Source organism: Rhinatrema bivittatum, chromosome 1, assembly GCF_901001135.1.
Source record: "Rhinatrema bivittatum chromosome 1, aRhiBiv1.1, whole genome shotgun sequence".
Classification (NCBI taxonomy): domain Eukaryota; kingdom Metazoa; phylum Chordata; class Amphibia; order Gymnophiona; family Rhinatrematidae; genus Rhinatrema; species Rhinatrema bivittatum.
Window position 1 is genome coordinate 270,256,889 of NC_042615.1, and position 24,589 is coordinate 270,281,477.

General features: G+C 43.7%; 1 protein-coding gene across 1 annotated transcript in view; it reads right to left on the reverse strand.

Annotated features, from left to right (window-relative positions):
• SFXN5 (sideroflexin 5) overlaps window positions 1-24,589 on the reverse strand; it is a 932,409-nt gene that overhangs the window by 789,061 nt on the left and 118,759 nt on the right. The window contains exon 3 of the mRNA XM_029594581.1: window positions 18,723-18,800. Within this exon, the coding sequence (XP_029450441.1) occupies window positions 18,723-18,800 (78 nt within the window). The remainder of the gene's footprint in view (window positions 1-18,722; window positions 18,801-24,589) is intronic.

Sequence of the window (24,589 nt, forward strand, 5' to 3'; positions counted from 1 at the left end):
CCACAGTGTTTATCCCACGCCCCTTTGAAGTCCTTCACAGTTCTGGTCTTCACCACTTCCTCCGGAAGGGCATTCCAGGCATCCACCACCCTCTCCGTGAAGAAATACTTCCTGACATTGGTTCTGAATCTTCCTCCCTGGAGCTTCAAATCGTGACCCCTGGTTCTGCTGATTTTTTTCTTATGGTAAAGGTTTGTCGTTGCCTTTGGATCATTAAAACCTTTCAAGTATCTGAAAGTCTGTATCATATCACTGATCATGCTTTTTCATGCTTTTTCAGATTATTATCAGTTTGGGTTCCAGAGATTTCATAACATGGAAATATTACATCTTTCTACTCTTGATGTTATTCATAACATGTTTGATCAAAGTACAGAGTATATTTTAGTTATGATCAATATTTCTGCCGCATTCACTAGCTTAATTCAAAAGATTTTGCAAGCATGTTTGGTGAGTCTTGGGTTCTATCTTAGGTCACCTTCTTCATGGAGGACAGGAAGTTTCAAATTCACCAAGACACTCATGTCCCCAATGAGCCAGAATGAAAACAGGATTCCATAAGGTTCGGCATTGTCCATTACAATACTGAATATTTACCTGACACTTGTCTGTAAGATCTTAGCCAACTTTGGTGTTGGATATCATATATATGCTGATAACATTAAAATATTTGTCCCCAGACAGGACACTTGGCCTAATACACTAAAGCTAGTGTGATGTTGCTTTACAGAAATTAAGAAGTGGATGCTATTAACAAATTGGCTTTAAATATTAATAAGTCTGAAGCTATTATTCTCAATAGGTTTCCTAGATTTGATTTTCCAATGGAAATTTCACATGAGGGATGTATGATCCAAACTGTTCACCAATTAAAACATCTAAGTGTTATGTATGAAACAAATTTTTCTTTTCATTCCCAGGTGAAAATTGTTGTTAATAACTCTTTCTATAAACCATGATTAACAGCAGGCTGAAGCCTTATTTGTCACCTATGGATTTTTATACTGTGATTCAGTTTTTGATGTTGTCCAGGCTGGAATATTGCAATTTGGTTTACATTGGGCTCCCTGATACTACTATCAGAACTTTGCAAACTGTACAGAATACAACTGCCTGCATTCTTATTGGGTCATGTTTTCGTGACCATATAACTCCAGTATTGGAATTTCTGCACTGCCTTCTGATTACATAGCGCATAAAATTCAAGGTTGTTACTATTGTAAATAAAGCATTAAACAACCAAGTCCTCTGTGCATTAGTGAACACTTCGCTCAAGCAGACTGGAGCTCTTGGATGTTCCATCTCCAAAATTAGTTCATCTGACTGAGGTTCAGGAAGGAGCTTTTTCAGTGGTAGGCCTTGCTCTTTGGAACACATTACCAGCACAATTACTTCTATTCCATTTCATAAATCTTTTAAGAGACAATTGAAAACATATTTTTTCAAACAAACATTTGGATATTAGTATGTGAAAATTGCTCCAGTGGAGTTGATCTGTTCCTGGTCTGATCCTTGTTTATTGCTATTGTGATGTAATTATAAATTGTGCATGTTTTATATAATGTGCCTCAAACAGTGGAGTATGTGAATAATAACATTGTTAGTAATAATAATACACTTACATAAGAAACTTAAATGCCATATTAGGTCAGACCAAAGGTCTATTAAGGCCAACATCCTTCCTCGGATAGTGGCCAATCCAGATCACAAGTACTTGGCAGATTCCATGAAGTTAGCAAGTAGCACATTTAAGACTAATCGGAGAAAGCTATTTTTCACTCAATGCACAGTTAAGCTTTGGAATTTGTTACAAGAGGATGTGGTTAGTGCAGTTAGCGTAGCTGGGTTCAAAAAAGGTTTGGATAAGTTCTTGGATGAGAAGTCCATTAACTGCTATTAATCAAGTTTACTTAGGGAATAGCCACTGCTATTAATTGCATCAGTAGCATGCAATCTTCTTGGTGTTTGGGTAATTGACAGGTTCTTGTGGCCTGGTTTGGCCTCTGTTGGAAACAGGATGCTGGGCTTGATGGACCCTTGGCAATTTCTTATGTTTTATCCCAAAGAATAGATCCAATCCTTCTTGCTCACAACCAGGGATAAGCAGTAGCTTTAACAATTCTACATGGCTAATAATGGTTTACGTGTGCACTTTTCATTCAGGAACTTGTCTAAATCCTTTTTAAACCAAGCTACACTAAGTGCTTTCACAACATACTCTGGCAATGAATTCCACAGAACAAGTTTCCTTACCTGTAAACAGGGTTCTCCATAGACAGCAGGATGAATTAGCCAAGACTTGTGAGTGATGTCACACAATGGCACTAAACAGCCCCATCTCTCAGCTTAGTAAAACTTTTACTGAGCATGAGTAGTGGCTCTCCCACACAAGCTGCCTCATGCATCTCAATTTCAGAGATTAGCAAGCTTTAGCGAGGTAGTTTAAACTCCAAGGAGGTAGGCAAGAATTTAGTATGGCTAATTCATACTGCTATTTATAGATAAGGAAACTTGCTTTCTCCATTGATAAGCAGAGCTGAATTAGTTATGATGTGTGGTGATTCCCAAGCTAAGGGTTGCTCAGCATAGCACTTACTGAAAAAGCAACCCAGTCCCACCACTGAAGCATGAACTACTGGGATAAAAAGGCTGCATAAAACTGCTTGCCCAAAACTACTGTTGTCTCTTAAACTGTCTAGACAGCAGTGGGATGTGAAGACTATCAAGTCCCAGCTTTGCAGATGTCTTCCTTCAAAGCAGCCCTTAGGTGAGCCATCAACATCATTAAGCCAGAATAATGAGCCTTGATAGAGTCTGTTATACAGTCCACTATCCAATTTGTTGGAATCCTTTTGGCAACTGCCTCTCCTAATCTATTTTGATCAAAAGGCAAAAATAAGGGAGAGGCTTTCAGATGAACAGAGTCCTCTTTAAATAGTAGGCCAAAGCTCTCTTACAGTTCAATGAATGAAGGGCCTTCTCACCTTCATGCACATGAGACCTTTGGAGAAAGGTAGGAACAATAACAGTTTGATTGATATGAAAAGCCCAAACCACCTTAGGTTGAGTACATGGAAGAACTGGAGATACAGTAAATAAGTCACCAAAGCTTGCAACTCACTGACTCATCGGACACATATGATGGCAACCAAAATCAACACATCCCATTTGAGGAACTTCAAAGGAACTAACTCCAGAGATTCAAATAGAAGCTTCACAAGCTGAATTAAGATGACATTCAAATCCAAAGATACAAAAGTTTTAATGACAGGAGGTTTAGAATGCCATAATCCTTTCCTAAATGTGGATACCAAAGAAGGAATGGATATTGGAACACCTTCTACCTGCTGATGGTATGCGCTGCAATGACACTAAGGTACACTTTCACAGAGGATATACTAAGCCCCGACGAAGAAAGAGAAAACAAATAGTGAAGCAGGTTCCTTGGGCTATATGCAAATATGTCCAGAGAGTGGGAGGAATGCAATAGAGAAATGCTGATCCAACATCCTGATGAAGAAGATGGTGACCAGTGCAGAGCCTTTAACAGACAACCATCTTCAGATTAACCTCCTGGAGATATGTGCCATTCAATATGCACTAAATGGTCTTTCTCACCTTCTAGCAGAAAAGAGAATCTTGATTCAAACAGACAATCAAATAGCCATGTCTATATAAACAAGCAGGGAGATACAGGCTCCTTTGCTCTAGGGCTCTCAGATGAGATCCATCTGCAAGCAATGTACCTTCCAGAAATCCTAAACACTGTGGCAGACCATCTCAGTTGAGTTCTACTACCCCAGGAATGTTCCCTGATAAGGAAGTGGAAAATAGTTTGTTCAACCTCTGGGCTCAGCCAAAAATCAACTTGTTAATTCAGAGAAGATGAAATTCAGAAGGTTTTGCTCCATGTTTCTAAGCAAGTTCAACTCAGTTTCTGACATTTTTTTCTTACATGGGATGCAGATCTTTATTCAAATCCACCAATACTGTTACCTATGAGGACAATCCTGAAAGTGGCTCAGGGCCATGCAAGAATGATTCTCATTGCCTTGGAGGAGACATACTCAAGAGGGAAGCTGACCTAGCAAAGCTCCCTTTCCATCCTCCGACTCAGGGTGGAACTCCCCAAATATAGGAGAAAGCCTATTGGACTGTTGAGAGCTAATACCTATGACTGGCAACTTCGTGTGGAGCTAGCTGGGGGCTCCGGATTGTGGGAACATCTCACCTATTTTTGATATGAGAAGATCCAGGGCATCCCTCTTCTATTCAAGATGCAAGGCGACAGAAATTATTCACCAACTCAGCAAGCTGGTCCTCTTGCTGAAGTGCTCTCTAGGCTGCAGTTGGAGAAAAGCATCCTCTTCACAGACCCAAATAGACTGCTCCTTGGTCAGCTGGAAAAGAGCAGAAGTGCTTGACTACAATGAAAGATTATTCTCTGAGGTACTCCACACTGACCTGGATGGGCTCCATTGCCTGGGCCTCTGGCATCTATGCTGGCAAAACCTTGTCTGATTTATTCTTCATCAACATCACAGGTATGAAGGATGGAATTGGTGCCAGTGTTTAAAGCCTTTGTGCCAATGACTTCATAGAATGCGTGCTCTGCATTGAGACTACTGACATGGCCCTGGATGCACCAGAATCTGGAATGAAAAGGTGGCCCAGCACCATGGAGATCTTCCGTGCCCTGAATCATGAGAAGACATGTGCTGTCATGGCTCTAATCTCTAAGACACACAGGGATGGCCTGCCAACTTTGAATCGTGTGCCCAGCAGAGGATCTTTTTTCAGAGCCTCTTGGGGACTGTGGCCTTCTCAGATAGTAGTGGAATTGATGCGGCAGCTAGGATTCTGGCTGGATCAAATATGTGGCGGGGTAGATCCTGGATATCTTCCGGCTCAAAGGAGAGGGACAAGACATCGGCACACTTGTTCTTTTCAGCAGGACGATATTTAAGGAATAAATTAAAACGATTGAAGAATAATGATCAGCATGCTTGTCAGGGATTCAATCACTGGGCCTGCGGGAGGTATTGTAGGTTCTTGTGATTCATATAGATTCTGATGGAATGGGCTTCACCTTCCAGCAGGTGGTGCCATTCCTCCAGTGTGAGTTTAATTGCCAGAAGTTTTCTATCACCAATGGTGTAGTTTCTCTCGGTAGGCATGAAAATCTTAGAATAAAAAAAGCATGGTTTAAGTGTTCCCTTCTCATTATTTTGGGAGAGGGCAGCCCCCATCCCATTGACAGAGGCATCTAACTCAAGGATGAAAGGTTTCCATGGATCAGGATGCTGGAGACATGGAGCCTGGAGGATAGTCTTTTTGAGTTGCTCAAAGGCTTGCATGGTCCCTTCCGGCCAGTTCATAGTGTCTGCACCCTTCTTGGTGAGTGAAGAGAGTGAAGCTGCCAGGGTAGAATAGCCATGAATAAATTGCTGATAATTGGTGAATCTGAGGAATCGTTGTAGGGTTTTGAGTCCTCTGGGTCGTGGCCATTGCTGGATGGCCCTTCCTTTCTTGGGGTTCATGTGCAGACTTTGGTATGAGACGATATACCTGAGAAAGAGTAGTTCCCCTCGTTCAAAGGTGCATTTCTCGAGCTTAGTGTAAAGTTGTTTTTCTTGAAATCTTTGGAGCACCTGTTTGACATGAACCCGATGTTCTGCCAGGAAATGAGAGAAGATGAGGAAATTGTCTAGATAGATGATGACATGAAAATATAATAGATCAAGGATGATTTCATTGACCATGAACTGGAATACTCTTGGTGCTTTGCACAGTCTGAACCTCATTGCCAGGTATTCATAGTGCCCATCTTGGGTATTAAATGGTGTTTTCCCTGGAAGCCAATTGTAACAGGTGGGAGAGAGAAAAAGGGGAAAAAAAAATGGATAAAGTGCGTAGCTTGCTGGGCAGACTTGATGGGCCATTTGGTCTTCTTCTGCCGTCATTTCTATGTTTCTATGTTTCTATATATACGCATCAGATTATAGGCACTTAGAAGGTCCTTTTGGTGAAGATTTGTGCTCCCTGGAGTCTATCAAAAAGTTCAGAGATTAAAGGCAATGGATCCCTGTTTTTTCGGGTAATTGCATTGAGTCCTCAATAATCAATGCAGGGCATGAGAGATTCATCCGTCTTCCCTATGAAGAAGAAACTACCTCCACCTGATAAGGAAGAAGGATGAATGAAACGCCATTCTAGGTTTTCTTTCATACAGTCTGTCATAAGCTGAGTTTCTGAAACAGATAAGGGGTAAACTCGGCCCTTTGGGAGCATCTTCCCCAGGAGGAGGTCAAGAGGGCAATCATATGCCCAGTGACGTGTTAAAGTTTTAGTGTCCATTTTGCTAAATATGTCCACAAAAGTGGCGTCCTATGGAGGAAGTCCTGGCAGTTTTGGAGCCAAAGTGTGAAACAATGGCACAGGTGGAGAAATTAGAATGATACACTGCTGCCTGCAGAATGGGCTCCAGTTCAAGATGTCTTTCGCCTGCTAATTGATAACCGTGTTGTGCATGGTCAGCCAGGGTAAACCAAAGATAAGGTTTACTAATTTGGGAAGTATCAGGAAGGAAATCTGCTCCTTATCTACTGCCCCAATGTAAAGTGTCATTGGCACTGTGGGTCAAGGTCAGATGGCCTGGAAGAGAATCCCCTTACATGGAGGAGATCCGTATGGGGCTTTGTAAAGTCTGCACCGGGATAATGAGTTTTCGCACAAGGGTTTCTTCAATGAAATTGCCTTTGGCACTGGAGACGAGAAAGGCTTCAGTGTGAAACTCCTCAGTGTGATCTGGACTGGAATTAGCATTTGGGGAAAGGCTAGGGCATGGCCTAGGTTTGTCTGTCTAATCAACTCTAGGCTCTGGGGTTTCCCCACTTTCTCCAGGCAACAAAATAGCATATTGTCCCTGGCTGGCACAATATAAGCAGAGGTTCAGTAGGCGCCGCCTGTTTCTTCTCTTCAGAAGGGTGGACCCTGTCTAGTAGGGGTGTGCATTCATTTTCGCCGTATTGGCGATCCGCAAAGTATATTGCACTATTCGTAGTATTCGTGGGGAAGTGAAACGTATCGCGATTCCCCACGAATACTGGCAGCAGATCGCCTTTGCCCTCACTATGTCACAGGGGCCGACCATCGGTACCTGTGACATAGTGAGGGCAAAGGCGATCGGCGCCATTTTGAGTACTGGCATCGGACGGCCGGTGTGCAGGAGGTCGCTCCCGGATCCCCGCTGGACTTTTGGCAAGTCTTGTGGGGGTCAGAAGGCCCCCCCAAGCTGGCCAAAAGTCCCTGGGGGTCCAACGGGGGTCCCGGAGCGACCTCCTGCACTCCGGCCGTCCGATGCCAGTACTCAAAATGGCGCCGATAGCCTTTGCCCATACTATGTCACAGGGGCTACCGGTGCCATTGGTCAGCCCCTGTCACATGGTAGGAGCACAAAATGGCGCCGATGACCATGTGACAGGGGCTGACCAATGGCACCGGTAGCCCCTGTGACAAAGACTATCGGCGCCATGATGAAACCGGCACCGAGGGTGTGAGAGTGCAGGGGATGGCTCCCAGACACCCCGCTGGACCACCAGGGAGTTTTGGTAAGTCTTGGGGGGGTCAGGAGGGTGGGGGGGGGGGGTTGTAGTTAATTTTAATTTTAGCTGGGGCATGAAGAGAAATCGCCGTATTAACGCATCGGGGCGCCATACGGCCGAATGCAATGTATCTGCTCCCCGACGAATCCGAATCACGAATGCAATGTATGGCGTCCCTCTGCACATCCCTACTGTCTAATTGCATGAGTTCAGCAGGACTAGTACCGAAGAAGGCTCCCAGGTGCCAGTAAGCAAGGGTCGCTGAAACCTGGGTGCCAACTTCAGAGGGTGACAGTAGGCCTCTGTCTCTCAGGTCCACTCTTGAAAATATTTGTTAATGCAGATAGCCAGTGAGATAAAGTCTTCCAGGGTGGCCTGAAGGTCTCTATAGGCTAGCTCATCTTTGACTTTTGCAGCGAGTTGCTGCCAGATTGCATGTAGGCTATCCTTGTTCCAGCAGAGCTCAGAGGCTAGGGTACAAAATCGGATGGCCTAATCCTCTAAGGTCTTGTTGCCCTATCTGAGTTGAAGTAGTTCCATAGTTTCTGAGGAGACCCAATCTGGCTCATCAAATATACACCAGAAGTACTTTAAGAAGAGCTCTGGATTGTCTAGGATTGGATCTCATCTCTCCCAGAGGGGTGAAGCCAACCCAGGGCAGACCCGAACAGTAGTGAGAGGATATAGGTAACTTTGATCTGGTCTGTGGGAAAATTAGGCACTTGCAGCTCAAAAAGCATAAGCATTGGTTTATTTATTTATTTATTTATTTATCTATTTTAAAAATCTTTTATTCCGCAACTTCCTAATATCTGTTTAGCATGGATTACAAAAGACACTCATAAAACATAATAATGCAACATATCATCTATAAAACACACAATATACATGAACTAAAACAAAATATAAACTAATACATTTCAGTCCCATCCAAATGCCTGTTCAAAAAACAATCTCTTCAAGCTTTTTCTGAACAATTTTATGTCCTGCTGCTCATGGAGCTCTACTGGCAATGTATTTCACTTGGCAACAGCTACAGAAGAAAAAACTCATGCTCTTGTCTGGACCCATTTATACTTGTTGGCAGGAGGAATAGCCAGGAAGGGGGTACCTTCTGATCTTAGGGACTGTTTTGGAGTATACCAATGAGATTTCTCAAGACACATGGGTGAGTAATTACCAATAGTTTAAACAATATGTTCAACAACCTGAATCTTATCCTCCACTTAACCAGAAGCCAGTGGAGGTCCCACAAACCTGGGGTAACATGCTCTCTCCTTGAGAGACCATTCAAAACTCGAGCAGCTGCATTCTGGACCAGTTGTAGCACATGAGTTAACTTCTCGGGTAGGCCGAAGTACAGAACACAACAATAATCTAGATAGCAGAGCACTAAAGCCTATATCACTGAACAAAAAATATCATTTGGTAGAGGTTCAATTTGTAGAAAACCACTTTCGAAACATGATGAATTTGTTGCTTCATTGTCAACTTCATTGTCAACTTCATTGTCAACCATTGTCTACAAAGACTCCCAAACGTTTTACTTCCACTTGAATCAGGACAAATAACCTGTTGCGCTCGGGGGTGGACCCTTGTCCTGGAGCAGTGGAGAATGGCTCCCTGGTAGGGACCAGGAAGCACCTGCCCCCAGGGGGCGGAGCACTGGAGGAGACAGAGGCTAGGATGAGCTTCACCACTGGAAGCCCGAGGTCCCCCCGGGAGGAGCCCATAGGGACCGGGCCGCTTGGACTTAGGTGGGCCTCGCAGGGTCTCCTGGAGAGATGAAAGTCAAGCATGCCCACAAACAGGAGGGCAGTGCGGTCAGGTTCGACACTGGAGGTCAGGTGGAGCAAGGAGGACCAGAACAGTGTAGATGATGACAAGGCTAGGAGCAGACTCAGAATCTTGAGACGTGGTCAAGCAGGCAGAGGTAAGAATCCGGGGGTCAGTCCGAGGAGTGGTCAGCAAAGCAGGGGTCAGATTCCGGAGGTCAGATGAGGTCACAGGCAGGCCGAGGTCAGAAGGCAGGCAGCAGGCAGGCAGGTCGAGGAGCAGACTGGAATCAGAAGGCAAGCAGCAGGCAGGCAGGTCGAGGAGCAGACTGGAGTCAGAAAGCAGGCAGCAGGCAGGCAGGTCGAGGAGCAGACTGGAATCAGAAGGATCCTGGAACGAGACTTGGAACAAGACTGGAACAAGGTTCAGATGCAGTGACAATCTAGCAAGACACTAACCCGAATGCCAAGGCAAGGAAGTGCAAGTAGGGACTTCCTTATATCAGGGAATCAATCAGGGCGCACCGCGAAGCTAGGACCTGCCCCTGGCCCTACAAGAGGCTGGGCAGTCCGCGCGCGCGTAGGGGCGTGGCCAACGCCACCGAGGACGCCGAGCTCTGGCGAGAGGCCCAATGCGTAGTGGAAGGCCCGGCAACCGCTGCAGAACACAGAGGCCTGGAAGAGTTCATAGCTGCCACTAGGGAGGTCAACCCGGGACCTGCCGTGGAACCAGGGAGGTGAGCAGGCCCGTGTATGGGCCGGGCACGGACAAGGTGTGTAACATAACCTATCTGCCAATTGCACTTCAGCAGATTTCCTCCTTCCAAATCCTTTCCCTACCCAAAGGATCTTTGGGGGGTTTTTAATATTTAGAAATAGACAATGATTCATCAGCCAGCTCTTTATTTCCCTAATTATAGCTTGCAATTCAATCTCTGGGAGCACCCTGTCAGGGCCACATGGTAAAATAAAAACTGTACATTATCCATCTACATAAAAAAACCTTCACATTTAAAGACTGCATGAGTGAGGCAAAAGGGGAAAGACATATATATTAAACAGTTCTGAGGAAAGTGCTGTCACTTATGGCACACCCCTTCAGATATGGTGCCATGTAGAATGCAAGTCACCTATCTGAACCCTCTGCATCCAATTAGTTAGATAGGATTGAAACCATTTCAGCACAGTACCTCCCAACCCACATTTAGAGAGATACCCAATAAGTATCTCATGATTGTATTGTGTCAAATGCTGCAAACAGGTCTAGTTGGATCAGAATACCTGCACGTCCTCGATCCAAACTATTCAACAGAGTGTCCATCAAACTCAGAAGTAAATGCTCTGTGTTATGATTCTTGCGGAATCTGAATTGATTCGGGTTTAATAACTGGTTCTCACTTACAAAAGTCTCCAGCTGTTGCGTATGCCGGAGAGACGACGCCGTCCCTCGCCGCGTCCCTCCCTAGGCGCGCGCACGCATCTCTGTTTCTTTTAAAGGGGCCACGGTGGGAATCTAAACCGCGGCCCCGGATGTTGACGTCATGGAGCTCCGGTATATAAGGCCGGGCTCAGCTCTTGTTACTCACCTTTGCAACAGGACACCACGCTGGACGTGTACTTCGTTGCCTCCTTGGTGATTTCCTCGTGTTCCTGGTTCCTGTTCCTTCTGTGTTCCTGATCCTGGTTTCATCTTCTCCGGGTTCCTGTGCTTCGTGCTACTCAGCTATTCCTATGGACTGATCTTCTCCTGGACCCGACAACTGCTTTACCTGACTACATCTCTGATCTTCTCCTGGATACGATCTCTGCTTTGCCTGGCTATGTCTCTGACCTTCTCCTGCACCCGACCACTGCTTCACCTGACCACGCTACTGATCAACTCTTAGTCCAGACCTCTGCTTTGTCTGACTACGCTTCTGGATATTTCCTGGACCTGACCTCAGCCTTGCCTTGCTACTGCTTCCTGTCTGCCGCCTGCCCTGACTTCAGTCTGTTCCATGACACCTCTACAGTCTTAGTCCTGGACTTGGCCTTTCAGGTTCCAGCCTGCTTACACTCGGGCGCCCTCTGTCTGACTCTTGTTCCTATAGGCGCCCGGGTCTCTGGGACTCTGCCTTGTCCAGCACAGACTCTCCAGTCCTGCTGTTGCTGTCCCCTGGCTGACCTCCTCATCATCTCTTCGAAGACCATGGACGAAGGCCCACCTAACTCCAGTCAGCCCCAGTACCCAAAGGCCCAACCTGCAGGGAACGAGGGCCGGTAATGGAGAAGTTCCAGCCGGCCAACAGTGGGGACCCATAGGGCCTCCCCTACGAGTAGCGTCAATCCCACCTTGGCCCAAGGGTCCACCTACTGCTCAACACCAGCTGCTCTAAAACTGCCTTTTCTAAAAGTTTTGCAACTTTTGGCAGGTTTGAAACTGGCTGATAATTTGCCAGAGTTTTCTGTCTTTTCTAATAGGTCTTACTGTGGCCTGTTTCCAAACTGCTGGAATTTCACCATCAATCAACAATTTGTTAACCATATTCCTAATAACGTCAAAGGATACATCTTTCAAGTATTTTACAATCATGAAAGGACAGGGTTCTAGTACTGAGAAAGTTGATTTTAAGCTGGATATCTTTGTACTAATCTCCTTTACTGTGGTCAAATCAAATTGCGTCCATAGATTTTTAGGGAGGGAATCAGCCTCCCATCTTAATCCTTCCAACATCGAACTATCTGCTGTCGCAAATTCTCAATATTTTCATCAAAATAATTGGCCAAATGCTCAATGCTGGCATCTCCTCATTTGAAATTAATGGACCTGCCACTAACATTTTTAAAACAGAAAACAGCTCAAATGGCTTATTGATTGCCTGTTCTAGATGGGGCACATAATATTCTCTCTTTGCTTTTTTTAAGGCCTTTTTATAGGCCAAAAGTGTATTGTCATCCTTTACTTTCCTCCATTGCTCTAATTGTCTTGCCTCCCTCTTGGCCTCAGCAGCAGTAATTGTATACCAGGGTGCATATTTCTCTTTTTTTTCTAGCCCAGACTTCATATTGTGTGCCAATCTGATTATATGCCTGCAATAGAGAGCTGTGCCATTTGTTAGCCATTTCGTCTAATGATAAATTTTCCCATGTATCCAAGCCAAGCTGCACTAACCAATATTCCTTAAATTGCTCACTATCAAACACGGGGTGCCTAATTCTCTTTTCCCTCAGCAAGCTCCCATTTAAACCTTTAACCTTCACCCCTAAGGTGAAAGAGATCATATAATGATCTGACTAAGCAACTTCTTGCAAGGTGACATTTTTTAGGTAGCCGACATTGCACTCTCTACACAGCAGGAGATCTAATGTGTACCCTGCCCTGAGAGTTTTGCCGGATATTAGCTGAACCAGTGACGCTGCCTGCAATAGCACAGCAAAATTCCATGGATTCACATGCCTCAAAATGCCAAACTCAAATTGCCTGTTATTAAATGTTTAAATCTTAATGCTAATATGCTTACAAACTCATTGAGCTGATTCCTCATTGATTGAGGAATCCCCTGCATATCTTAGGATACCCATCGTATCTTGGAGGAGGAGACAACTGTGGCATGGAGCTGGAGACACGAGGCAGCAGCATCACAGGTGGTGGATCTGGTATTGGGGCTGAGAGTGTGTTTGGATGCCTTCCATCTTGACCACTATGCCCTGGAGCTGACCAGTCACCTGGTTAAGCTGTTCTTATTGTTGCTCAACTTGGAGTGCCAACCCTGATGTGGTCTGAGTTGCAGGTGAGTTCACCAAGCTCATGGACTCAGCAAATTGACATGAAGTATGAACCTTGGCTGTGGCGAAGATGACACAACCTCATGGATGAACCCAATAAGCCCCCACCGACAGCAGATAGACTCACTCTAGATAGACTGGGTTTCACCTTACCAACCTTGTTCCCCGCAGGTTGAGCCTTTGGATTCCAGGGGTTCTCAGGAGTGACAGAAAGTCAGGAAGCAGGCTGAATGACAGGCCTGGTGGCAAAACAGACAATGTCAGGTCCAGGCAGTGGTCAGGGCAGGCGGAAATCAGGCAAAGGTAGGTCCAGGTGGGGCAGGCAGCAATCAGGCAAGGTCAGGATCCAAGGCAGTGGTCAGTATCAGGAAGATAAGCCAAGGACAGACAGGACAAAAAGAAAAACAAGGCAGAGGAGAGTGGAGAAGGGAGATGGGTGATAGGCAGGAAAGGAGATAAGCAAGGACAAGTTTTAGGGAGGTGAAGAACAAGGCAGGACCAATCAAAGAACACAGACCAGGCAATGGGGACAAGGACTGAAACAATTGGAAGAAGGCAGGAACAATTGGAAACACAGGCAGGAACACTGGAACATGGACAGAAGCAACACGCACTGCAGGCAAGGCTCACAGGAGGACCTGTTGCTGAGACGCCAGCTGGGAGCATGGTGAGTGATTAAACACCCTGCCATGCTTACGTCATCATATTGTACCATTGGTTCATTCCTGCCATGGAGCTTTCATATTTGGAAGAAGCACATGTGCGCCTGCCTAAGAGAGGCTGCAGCGGTGGGTCAGAATCCCAATGGTGGCATCTGAGCTGTGTGTCACTGCTATGGCATCCTGGAGTGAGTCAGCCGGTCATGGGACCATTCCATGGCTGGTCCCTCATTAAAGCCACAAGCGTTTCATGAATTTGGATACTAGCAGATGAATGGAAATAGGCTTATCCTCGGTTTGAACATGGTAAGCGGCTATGGCACTAAGATGCACTCTTATTGATGAGGTGGTAAAACCAAAATTGATAAGGGTTTGGGTTTGCATGTGAACAGATCCAAAATATGTTGTTGTTGACACTAAGTGGAGAATCTATTCCATTTGGAACCGTAAACTCTTCTTGTTGATGGTCTTCTGGTAGATACTATTATGTCCTCAACCTTTTTGGGTAAGGACAATTCTTTTAACATTGAGTGTTCAACATCCAAACCATAAAGGTGAAAGAGGAAAAGTTCCATTGAAACAGGAGTCCCTCTTCTTGAATTAATAAGGATGGATATGACTTGAGAGGTATCAGATAATGGCTGGAGAACTGTATCAGATCTGTGAACCAGACTTGTCTGGTCATGCTGGAGCTATGAGGATCAGACAAGCCCAGTCTGTGAGCACTTTTTTGTACTGTGGTATCAGTAGAATCGGTGGGAAAGTATACACAAGGTCTGCATTTCAATCCAGCAGAAAACTATCCAGTGCTGATCTGAGTTTGCAGAAAAGAATGGAGGAAAATGTGTTTAGTTTTCTGTTTTTCTCCGACGCAAACAGGTTGCTTGCTAGAAAGACTACCAGCTTTGTTAAAAGGCAAAATGAAAGAGGCTATTTTAGCCAAAAAAACTTCTTTCAAAAATAGGAAGAAGGATCCATCTGAAGAAAATAAGAAAAAGCATAAGCACTGGCAAGTTAAATGTAAAACATTGATAAAACAAGCGAAGAGAGAATTTGAAAAGAAGCTGGCCATAGAGGCAAAAATTCATAATAAAAACTATTTAAAATATATTCAAAGCAGGAAGCCTACAAGGGAGTCAGTTGCACCGTTAGATGATTGAGGGGTCAAAGGGGCACTTAGGGAAGATAAGACCATAATGGAAAGACTAAATTAATTCTTTGCTTCGGTGTTTACAGATGAAGATATTGAGGAGATGCCCATTCCAGAAATGGTTTTCAAGAGTGATGACTCAGATGAATTGAACCAAATCATGGTGAACCTGGAAGATGTAGTAAGCCAGATTGTTAAATTGAAGAATAGAAAATTACCTGGATCAGATGGCATACATCCCAGGGTTCTTAAGAAACTCAAAAATGAAATTTCAGACTTATTACTAGTAATTTGTACCCTATCATTAAAATCATCCATTGTATCTGAAGATTGGAAGGTGGCCAATGTAACTCACATATTTATAAAGGGCTCCAGGGGTGATCTGGAAAACTATAGACCGGTGACCCTGACTTCAGTGCTGGGAAAATGCATGGAAACTAGTCTAAAGAACAAAATCACAGAACATATAGATAGACATTGTATAAATGGACACAGCCAGCTGTAGTTACATGAGGTTAAGTTTCACCCAGGACAAAGATTTAGGCGTCAAAGTGGACAATACATTGAAATCATTATCTCAGTGTCCTGCGGTGGTCAAAAAAGCAAACAGAATGTTAGGAATTATTAGGAAGGTAATGGTGAATAAAACATAGAATGGCTAAATGCCTATGTATCACTGCATGGTGAGACCACATCTTGAGTACTGTGTTCAATTCTGGTCCAGGCAACTCAGAAACTATATAGATGCATTGGAGAAGGTACCGAGGAGGGTGACAAAAATTATAAAAGAGATTAAATGGCTCCCCTATGAGGAAAGGCTAAAGAGTTTAGGGTTGTTCAGTTTGGAGAAAAGATGGCTGAGGGAGGGTATGATGGAGGTCTACAAAATCATGAGAGGACTAGAATGGGTAAATGTAAATCAGTTGTTTACTCTTTCAGATAACAAAAGGACTAGCGAAGTTGAAAATTGGAGAAAATTCTATTTCACTCAATGCACAATTAAGCTCTGGAATTTGTTGCCAGAGGTTATGGTTAAGGTTTGGACAAGTTCCTGGATAAGAAGTCCATAAACTGATATTAGTCAAGTTGACTTAGGGAATAGCCACTGCTTATTACCAGCATTAGTAGCATGGGCTCTATTTAATGTTTGGGTACTTGCCAGGTATTTGTATTCTGGAATAGCCACTTTGGAAACAGGACGCTGGGCTTAATGGACCCTCAGTCTGACCCATATCACAACTTCTTTTGTTCTTATATTCTTATCCCCATAGAATGAACAATGTTTTGGCTGTTAATTGCTGAAGAGGCCACTCGTGTGGTTGAAAAACTCTGCTGAGGCAATCTGCCAATCCTTGAAAACACGTCACATACAATACAGCTAGATGTTTGCATGCCCATTCCAATATCTTTACCACTTCTTGGCAAAGTACATGACTTTGTGCCTCTATGTTTATTCACACAGAACAAGGCGACTTGATTGTCTGTTTGAACTAGAATACTCTTCCCTGGAGGAGATGAATGAAAGTTGATAGAGGGAGGGGTCCCTTGGTTGCCTCAGAGGGGTATAATCCTAACGTACATCCTCTGACTGTCTGGAATCCATTGCAAATGAATGCTGTGAGCTATAATCATCTTGTGGGGTTTTGATGGAATTTCTGTATGGACTGGAGATACTGTGACGCCTTGTGGGAATAAAGTGGATATCCTATAAATTAGAAGTTGGTAAGTACCCTCCTTTTCTTTTGCCACCCAAGAAGTAAAGAAATTCTTCACTAACTCCACTACTTGGTTGAGAAGCTGTAATGCCCTCTGACCTAGTGTTGATGGGGGAACATCCTCTTATAATACTAAAATCTTGCATGTCCTTGGGACTCTGCAGTATTTGGATTTGATGCTAATTGGATATTAGAGGAACTAGAGAACAAATAGGATCTGGTGTTTCGAGATGCAGTCCTTGTTCCAATAATTTTGAAGGTGAAATTGCTCTGGTAATTAGCAGTAGCAGGTGTATGATATCTCCTTGTGCTCCTGTTAAGAATCTTGGCCATGTATAGAACTGCGTGGGCAGGTCTGTGGCATGCTGTATCAATGATTCAGATTGTTTACTGGGCAAAAGCGTTGAGGATTGTTGTTCCAGGGCTCAATGCATCAAAGACTTATGTGTTGATGGCGCTGACAGAGCCCTGTGCATCAGTGGAGCCGGTGCACCATGCATTAACAGTGGTGACTCACTGCATGCTGATGCACCTGCTACACTGGTGGCTCTGCATAGTAGCATCCACAATTGTAACAGCTGGTCTATCATGGTCCAGACCCAAATAACAGTAGCAATGGTCATGTCCATCAGTGATGGACATTTTCCTTCCACAAACATAGTACTTGACTCCTTTGACTGTGATCTATTTCTTTCTGGACATTCTTTTTCTTTTTTTAAGGGTAGGACTGAAAAGTGCTATTTGGCAGTTGCTGAGGCAGCAAGGCAAATTTAAGACAAAAGTTATGAAAGTTTTCACAGAAAAAAGGAGAAGAGGTGCTCAGTCAAAAAGACTGAAGGGGCTTATAATGCAATGTCTGAATGGGAATTCTCACATATGCTCAGTGGTGCAAAAAATCAACTAAATATGGGGGTCATTTTGTAAAGCTTATCACGTGCAATAAGCTCCTATCACACTCGAAAAGTCCCTTTTCGCGTGCGATAGCTTGCTAGGGGCGGAGTCGAAGAGACGTCGAGGCAGCGAGGGGCGGACTCCGCGATATCTTCGCTGGTGGCAATAAGGTAAGCCACGTTATCGTCACCAGTAGTGCGCCCAATAGCACCACTTTTCACGGTGACGCTATTGGGTGTGAAAGCCGGCAATGATAACACCGTGGTGGTGCGATGGCTGCCGGCTTTCACAGGCCCCCCCCACACCCCCTGTTTTCACTGGATTCACCATTCTGCGATAGAATGGTGAATCCAGGCTTATGAGAGAGAGATCCGTTCGGTGCCACCAGATGATGTCACCCATATGAAATGGCTAATTCAGCCCTGCTTATCGATGGAAAATTTACTTTGGCTAGATTGTTCTCATTGAAATCTGTCCCCTTCACAGCAGCTTTCACAGTGCACATTCATTTATCCACATTAAAAAGGCCTTTCTGCGGATGTGTTTAGGTTGCTGATGTAAACAACATGCATACATTTGGATTTTCAAATATATGTGTGATGTTTGGCCCCATTCCATCACCCACAGAAATAGCAGATGTAGAATACATGGATGCAAACTTTGTAAACAATTAGGTACAAGTTCCACATGTACAAAAAAACCCTACATACTTTGCATCCATATGGGCTATTGAAAATATACCCTATAGAAAAATCCCAAAATATCAGAACACACTTGGTTAAAAAAAAAAAAAGTCATCACCATCTCAGCCCAAACAAATTAACTTGGCAAGCTGGAAATTTTAAGAAAGAATACACTGGCTCATCTCTGCAAAATTATTAACATGCTAATATCTCCAAGATAGATCATTTTAGAATCTAAACATTTTGTGAAAAGTGACCACTTCTAAATCCAACTTCCTATGTTGGTTCTCCTTAAGTAGCTATTTCAGGTAATCACGAGGGCAACTTGTACTTTCAGAACTTAACCATGTTAAACTACAATGGAAAACCTCAATCTAACCACAATTTTCAGAGATATTAGTAGGAACTAGATCAAAGGTTGCAACTGATATTTCATTTTAATTCTTATGCCATGATGGAAGATCGCACGTGATTTCTTACCTCTTTGTCATTGACTCCTGGAGGTAACATCCCATGTTTAAAATCCTCCAGCAATTGTATTGCTTCTTTAAGATGACTCTATAAATTAAAGAAAATAAAACAATTGTTCTTTGTCATTAACATAAAAGATCTAAAATACATATATCATATATTCATTGCTTGTCAAGATACTAGAAATGTCTGAAAATTCACATGCAACAAAACATTTAAAAATGTAATTACTGAATGATCCCAGTAAGATTCATCAAATTACACAGTCATGTGTCATTTTTTATTTAGGACTATAAAGTGACCCATATTAAAATGTCTCCAAGGAGGTTCAAGGATAGATATCAACCTTTCTAATTTTAAATTATAATACTAGGCAGCAAGGCTGTCATGTTTTCACACATGGGTCAATTAGGAATGAAGGATCCCTTGTTGGTCCATGTATTCATACATGATAGGTAGAAATCATTACATTGCTTTTCAGGGATCTCAGATTCCTAATATAGTTGAATCTATAGATCTAATCCAATATTGGCTCACACTTTGAAGACAGGAGGATATTTATTGATATAAAGCTCAAGTCCAATTTGAAGCCAGAAAGGAGGCCATGGCAAATACCTATTCAGAATTCAAAAATACTAGCAAATTAAAAGAAAAAAGTCAGTATTCAAAGCTTGAGCAGAGGGTGTGCAGGAAGCTGAGTAACAGCAAATTGGAAGAGCGTATAATGAAACATTTGAAGATTTCCTAAATCTAAGTCACAGAAGACATTATCAATCTTATTATATATATATATTTATATATGTATATATGTATTTATTTATTTATTTCAAATTTTTATATACCGGCATTCGAGACAGCAGTCACATCATGCTGGTTCACATAAAACAGGGGTGCATAGTAAACATAACTATAACAATGGTGCTGAAAAGGCAGTTACATATAACAGGGTGATAAGAACTTGGCTGAGAAGGAAGAGAAAGGACAGGATTAATTCACACAGGTAAACGATAGAAGATATGGTTAATCAAGATATGGTTAATCAAGGTGTAGTTGGAGATTAGTTGACCATGTTGGTGTCTGGGAAAGCTTGTATGAATATCCAGGTCTTTAGTCTTTTTTTGAAGGTTGAGATGCATGGTTCTGTTCTGAGATTTGAGGGGATGGAGTTCCATAACGGTGGAATGGCTGTAGAGAAAGCCCGGTCTCTTAGTGTGCAGTGTCTGGTAGATTTGGACGGTGGTACCTGTAGCGATCCTTTGTATGCATCTCTTGTCGGTCTTGACGAATTGTGTAGTCGGAGAGGGATCTGTATGTCAATGGGAGCCAGTTGGTGAATGATTTTGTATGTGGTAAGAATGGCCTTGTATATTATTCTAAAGTGTATAGGTAGCCAATGGAGGCTCTTTAGAATGGGGGTTATGTGGTCCCTTCTCCTGGTATTTGTCAGAATTCGTGCAGCTGCATTTTGCACCATCTGAAGCGGTTTGGTGTATGAAGCGGGAAGGCCGAGTAGGATGGTGTTACAATAGTCTAATTTTGAAAAGATGATTGCTTGTAGAATAGTTCTGAAATCTTGGGCATGGAAAAGAGGTCTAATTCTTTTCAGGACTTGTAGTTGGTAGAAACAGACTTTGGTGGTTTTGTTAATGGTGGCTTTGAAATTCAGGCGATTATCAATTAGGACTCCTAGGTCTCTCACTTGTGTGATTGTTGGCGTGGCTTGTTGTGCAGAGGTGATGGTGCTATTTTCTGAGGCGATGAGCAGGAGTTCAGTTTTGCCGGAATTTAATACCAGGTTTAGGCTGGTGAGGAGGAGTTTAATTTTTTGAAGGCATGTGTCCCAGTAAGCCAGAGTTTTAGCGACGGAATCCTTGATGGGTATCAGGACCTGTATATCGTCCGTGTAAAGGAAGTGTTTGAGGTTGAGGTCGGTGAGAAGTTGGCATAACGGTATAAGGTAAATGTTAAATAAAGTAGGAGACAGGGAGGACCCCTGTGGGACTCCTACTGACGACGGATGTTGAGAGGATTCTTTGTTCTGTATCTTGACCTTGTATCCTCTATTGCTGAGAAATGATATGAACCAAGATAGTGCTGTGCCTGAGATACCTATGGAGGCTAACTGGTTAATGAGTAAGGAATGATTGACGGTGTCAAAGGCTGAAGAAAGGTCCAGTAGGATCAGTAAGAAGGCTTGACCTTTATCGAGGCCCAGGATGAGGTGATCTGTTAAGGAAATGAGGAGGGACTCCGTGCTTAGTGTTTTGCGGAAACCGTATTGTGATGGGAATAGGAGGTTGTTTTCTTCAATGTAGTTTGAGAGTTGGGTGTTCACCAATTTCTCCATAATCTTAGCTATGAAGGGGAGGTTGGCGATTGGTCGGTAGTTGTTTGGGTCATTAGGATCTAGATTAGGTTTCTTGAGTAATGGTTTGAGAGAGGCCAATTTTAGGTCATCTGGGTAAGATCCTTGTGTTATAGAGCAATTTATGATGTCTGACAGGGATTTGGAGATGGAGTCAGGAATTGATAGAAGTAATTTCGAGGGGATGTGGTCCGAAGGGTGAGAAGATGGTTTCATTTTCCGTAGAATACCTTGGATCTCAATGGAAGAAGTGAGTTCCAGTTCTTCTAAGCGGGTATTTTTGAAGGTGGTCTGAGGAGGTGTTGAAGTAGATGCGGTGTTGGGGGGCAGCTGAGTTAGAAGTTTGCTGATTTTGTTATTGAAAAATAGCGCTAGTTCTTCCGCTTTAGATTTTGCTTGGTTGAGGGCGATTTCTGATGGGTTTATTTGAGTGAGGTTAGAGACGTAGCTAAAGAGGGCTTTAGCGTCGAAGATTAGGTGGTGGATCTTGGATGCGTAGTAGTTCCTCTTGGATCTTAATGTATTCGATTTGTATTGGAGAAGAGTCGATTTATAGGTAGATAGAGTGATGGTACATGGGTTTTTACGCCATTTAGCCTTATTTTGTCTTAGCAATAGTTTAAGCTTTCTTAGCTCTAGGGTAAACCATGGTTGTCTTTTGGACGAGTTGGGGTGAGGTTTTTTTGTAGTAAGGGGGCATAGCTTGTTGGCTATTGATTCCGTGATGTTGTTCCAAGATCGAAGCGCTGAGTTCGGATTGGTAAAGTCTACTTGGGTGAGATGTGATAATAAGTGATTGCTAAGATCTTCTGTGGTGCATGTTTTCCTGTAAGTGAAGCAATGTGAGGGTATGCGAGATGGACTGGTATCTTTTATTGAGAATGAGGAAGTTATGAGGGAGTGATCTGACCATGGTACCTTCATGCAGGAGGGGTGCTGGACCGGTTTGATTGCTGTATTGACGAAGATAAGGTCTAACGTGTGTCCGGCTTTGTGTGTGGGTTTGTTAACTAGTTGAGTGAAACCTAAAGCGGAGTATGCTGTGAATAAGGCTTCGCAGTTGGGTGATAATGTGGAGTTGTCGACGTGCAGGTTGAAGTCACCTAATATTATCGCTGGGGCATCTAGATTGATAAGGGAAGTAGTTAGTTCAACCAGGGGAGATGCGTCTGTTTCCAGTAAACCTAGAGGAGCGTAGAGAAGTAAAATTTGGAGTTTGTCTGACGAGAAGAAGCCAAATTCGAGTTTCGAGTCGGTATTGGAGGAGTGTTGAGTGAATCTGTGGTCCTTTTTTGTAGCTAGGAGGATTCCTCCTCCTTTTTTTTTTCCATGACGTGGGATTGAGAAGAAGTTGTATGTCTCCGTGGGTAATTGGTTAATTATTGCAGTGTCTGAAGGTTTGAGCCATGTCTCAGTAATTGCGCATATGTCCGGTTTCACATCGATGAGATAGTCGTTTAGTATTACTGATTTCTTAGTTAGGGATTGTGCATTGAATAGTGTTAACGTAAATAGTGTGAGGCCTAGCAGTTGGGTAATGGGAGAGATCACGATTGGAGAGAGGGATTTAAGGTTATGGTAATGGGCTTGTCGAGTTGAATATCCTTTGGAAGGAGGACAGTGTGGGAGGATTGGGATTGGAAAGGATGGGGACATTCTTCTTAGTTTGCTGGAGTGGAAGCTGGAGTGGCTGGATTGGATGCTGGAGGCTGGAGTGGATGCTGGATGCTGGAGTGGCTGGATTGGATGCTGGATGCTGGAGTGGCTAGACTGGATGCTGGAGCGGCTGGAGTGGATGCTGGAGTGGCTGGATTGGATGCTGGATGCTGGAGGCTGGAGTGGATGCTGGAGTGGCTGGACTGGATACTGCGGTGGATATAATGAGTTTTATATTGGCATTAATGCAGGCAGAAAACTTCGTAGAGCTTCAGCACTTTTACTGTCTGTTATTATTGTATTGTTTAGGCTGTAGTCATAGGCTGTAGTCACTTTCGTGGGTATGGGTCTTCCAGCTGTAGTCACTTTCGTATGCTGACAACTTGCTGAGATGGCGCTGGCTGGGTGCAGGCTGGTACTTGCTAGGTGAGAGCTGGAAGAACGTGAGCAAGATGGATGCTGGAAGAGTTCTGGTGCGGTAATGTTGTGAGGCTGCTCGGGGAAACGAGGATCGAAACGAAGGGGCGAAACAAAGGGGCAGGCCCCTTTGTCGCGCTCCTTCGGCGTGCGGCGCCTAGCAGTGAGGTTTTAAATCCCTGCCGGGCTCTCTCCGGTTGGTTGCCGGTCTGAGTTGGGGGCGGGCCTTATCGCGTTTCCCTTTTTTTCTTTTTTTCTGTTTTGGAGTTTTTCTTGCGTTCGCCGGATTGGGCCTCGGCGATCGCGGCTGGCGTCGGGGTCCCCCGGGTGGGGAGGCCGAACACTGACCTGACCTTCCCCCGGTGGGGCTCCGGCGCCGGTCGCGCAGGTCTTTGGTCGCCGCGTGGAGAAGGAGGAAGCGGCGCCTAGCAGTGAGGTTTTAAATCCCTGCCGGGCTCTCTCCGGTTGGTTGCCGGTCTGAGTTGGGGGCGGGCCTTATCGCGTTTCCCTTTTTTTCTTTTTTTCTGTTTTGGAGTTTTTCTTGCGTTCGCCGGATTGGGCCTCGGCGATCGCGGCTGGCGTCGGGGTCCCCCGGGTGGGGAGGCCGAACACTGACCTGACCTTCCCCCGGTGGGGCTCCGGCGCCGGTGGGTGTATGTATGTATATACAGAAAGGAATTCCTTAATTTATATAAACAGAACTCAATTTAACGACATATTACATTTTATTATTAAACATATAAAAAACTGATATATAAAACATAAAATCCCATAAAGGCCTATGCTGTGCTTATATTTCAAATTAACCTTACATAATCATGCTGTTCATAAAAACAATTGTAGCATTTATGTCATCACTATTATACACTCACACTCATGCACACCATTCACTCACATCTGCAATTAAAATAGCTATCGAAATTCAAATTTGATGGAAATGGCTAACAATACAAATTGGGAGCCACAAGATATAACACTTAGGAAAGATGATGATATAACCCCAACACTGGGCCTGACTGTTGTGCCTGTTAGGCTTTTTCAGGGGGAACTCATTTTACTTGTCCTCCATCAAAAAATTCCTTTATCAGTTGTATTAGTTGTTAATCTTTAGATACTGCTGAAATGTGCTCTACTTCTCACAGTTTCATTATACTGAGGGCCTTCTTTCACTCCTTTGTTAGACCAAGTGCTTTCTCAATCCTTCATTATATCAGATGCTACTATACAGTGTATCAGATTCTGTGTGTCTAAAAACATAAATAAAAAAATATGTAGCTATTTAATTATTCACCTTAATTTATAGTCCCCAAACTATTTCACAATTCAAAAGTGTCTACCTAATGCCTTATGAAACATTATATGAAACTTCCATACCACAGACAAAATGGCACTTCTCAATTTATAAACCTACAATGCAAAAAAAATCTACATTTTAACT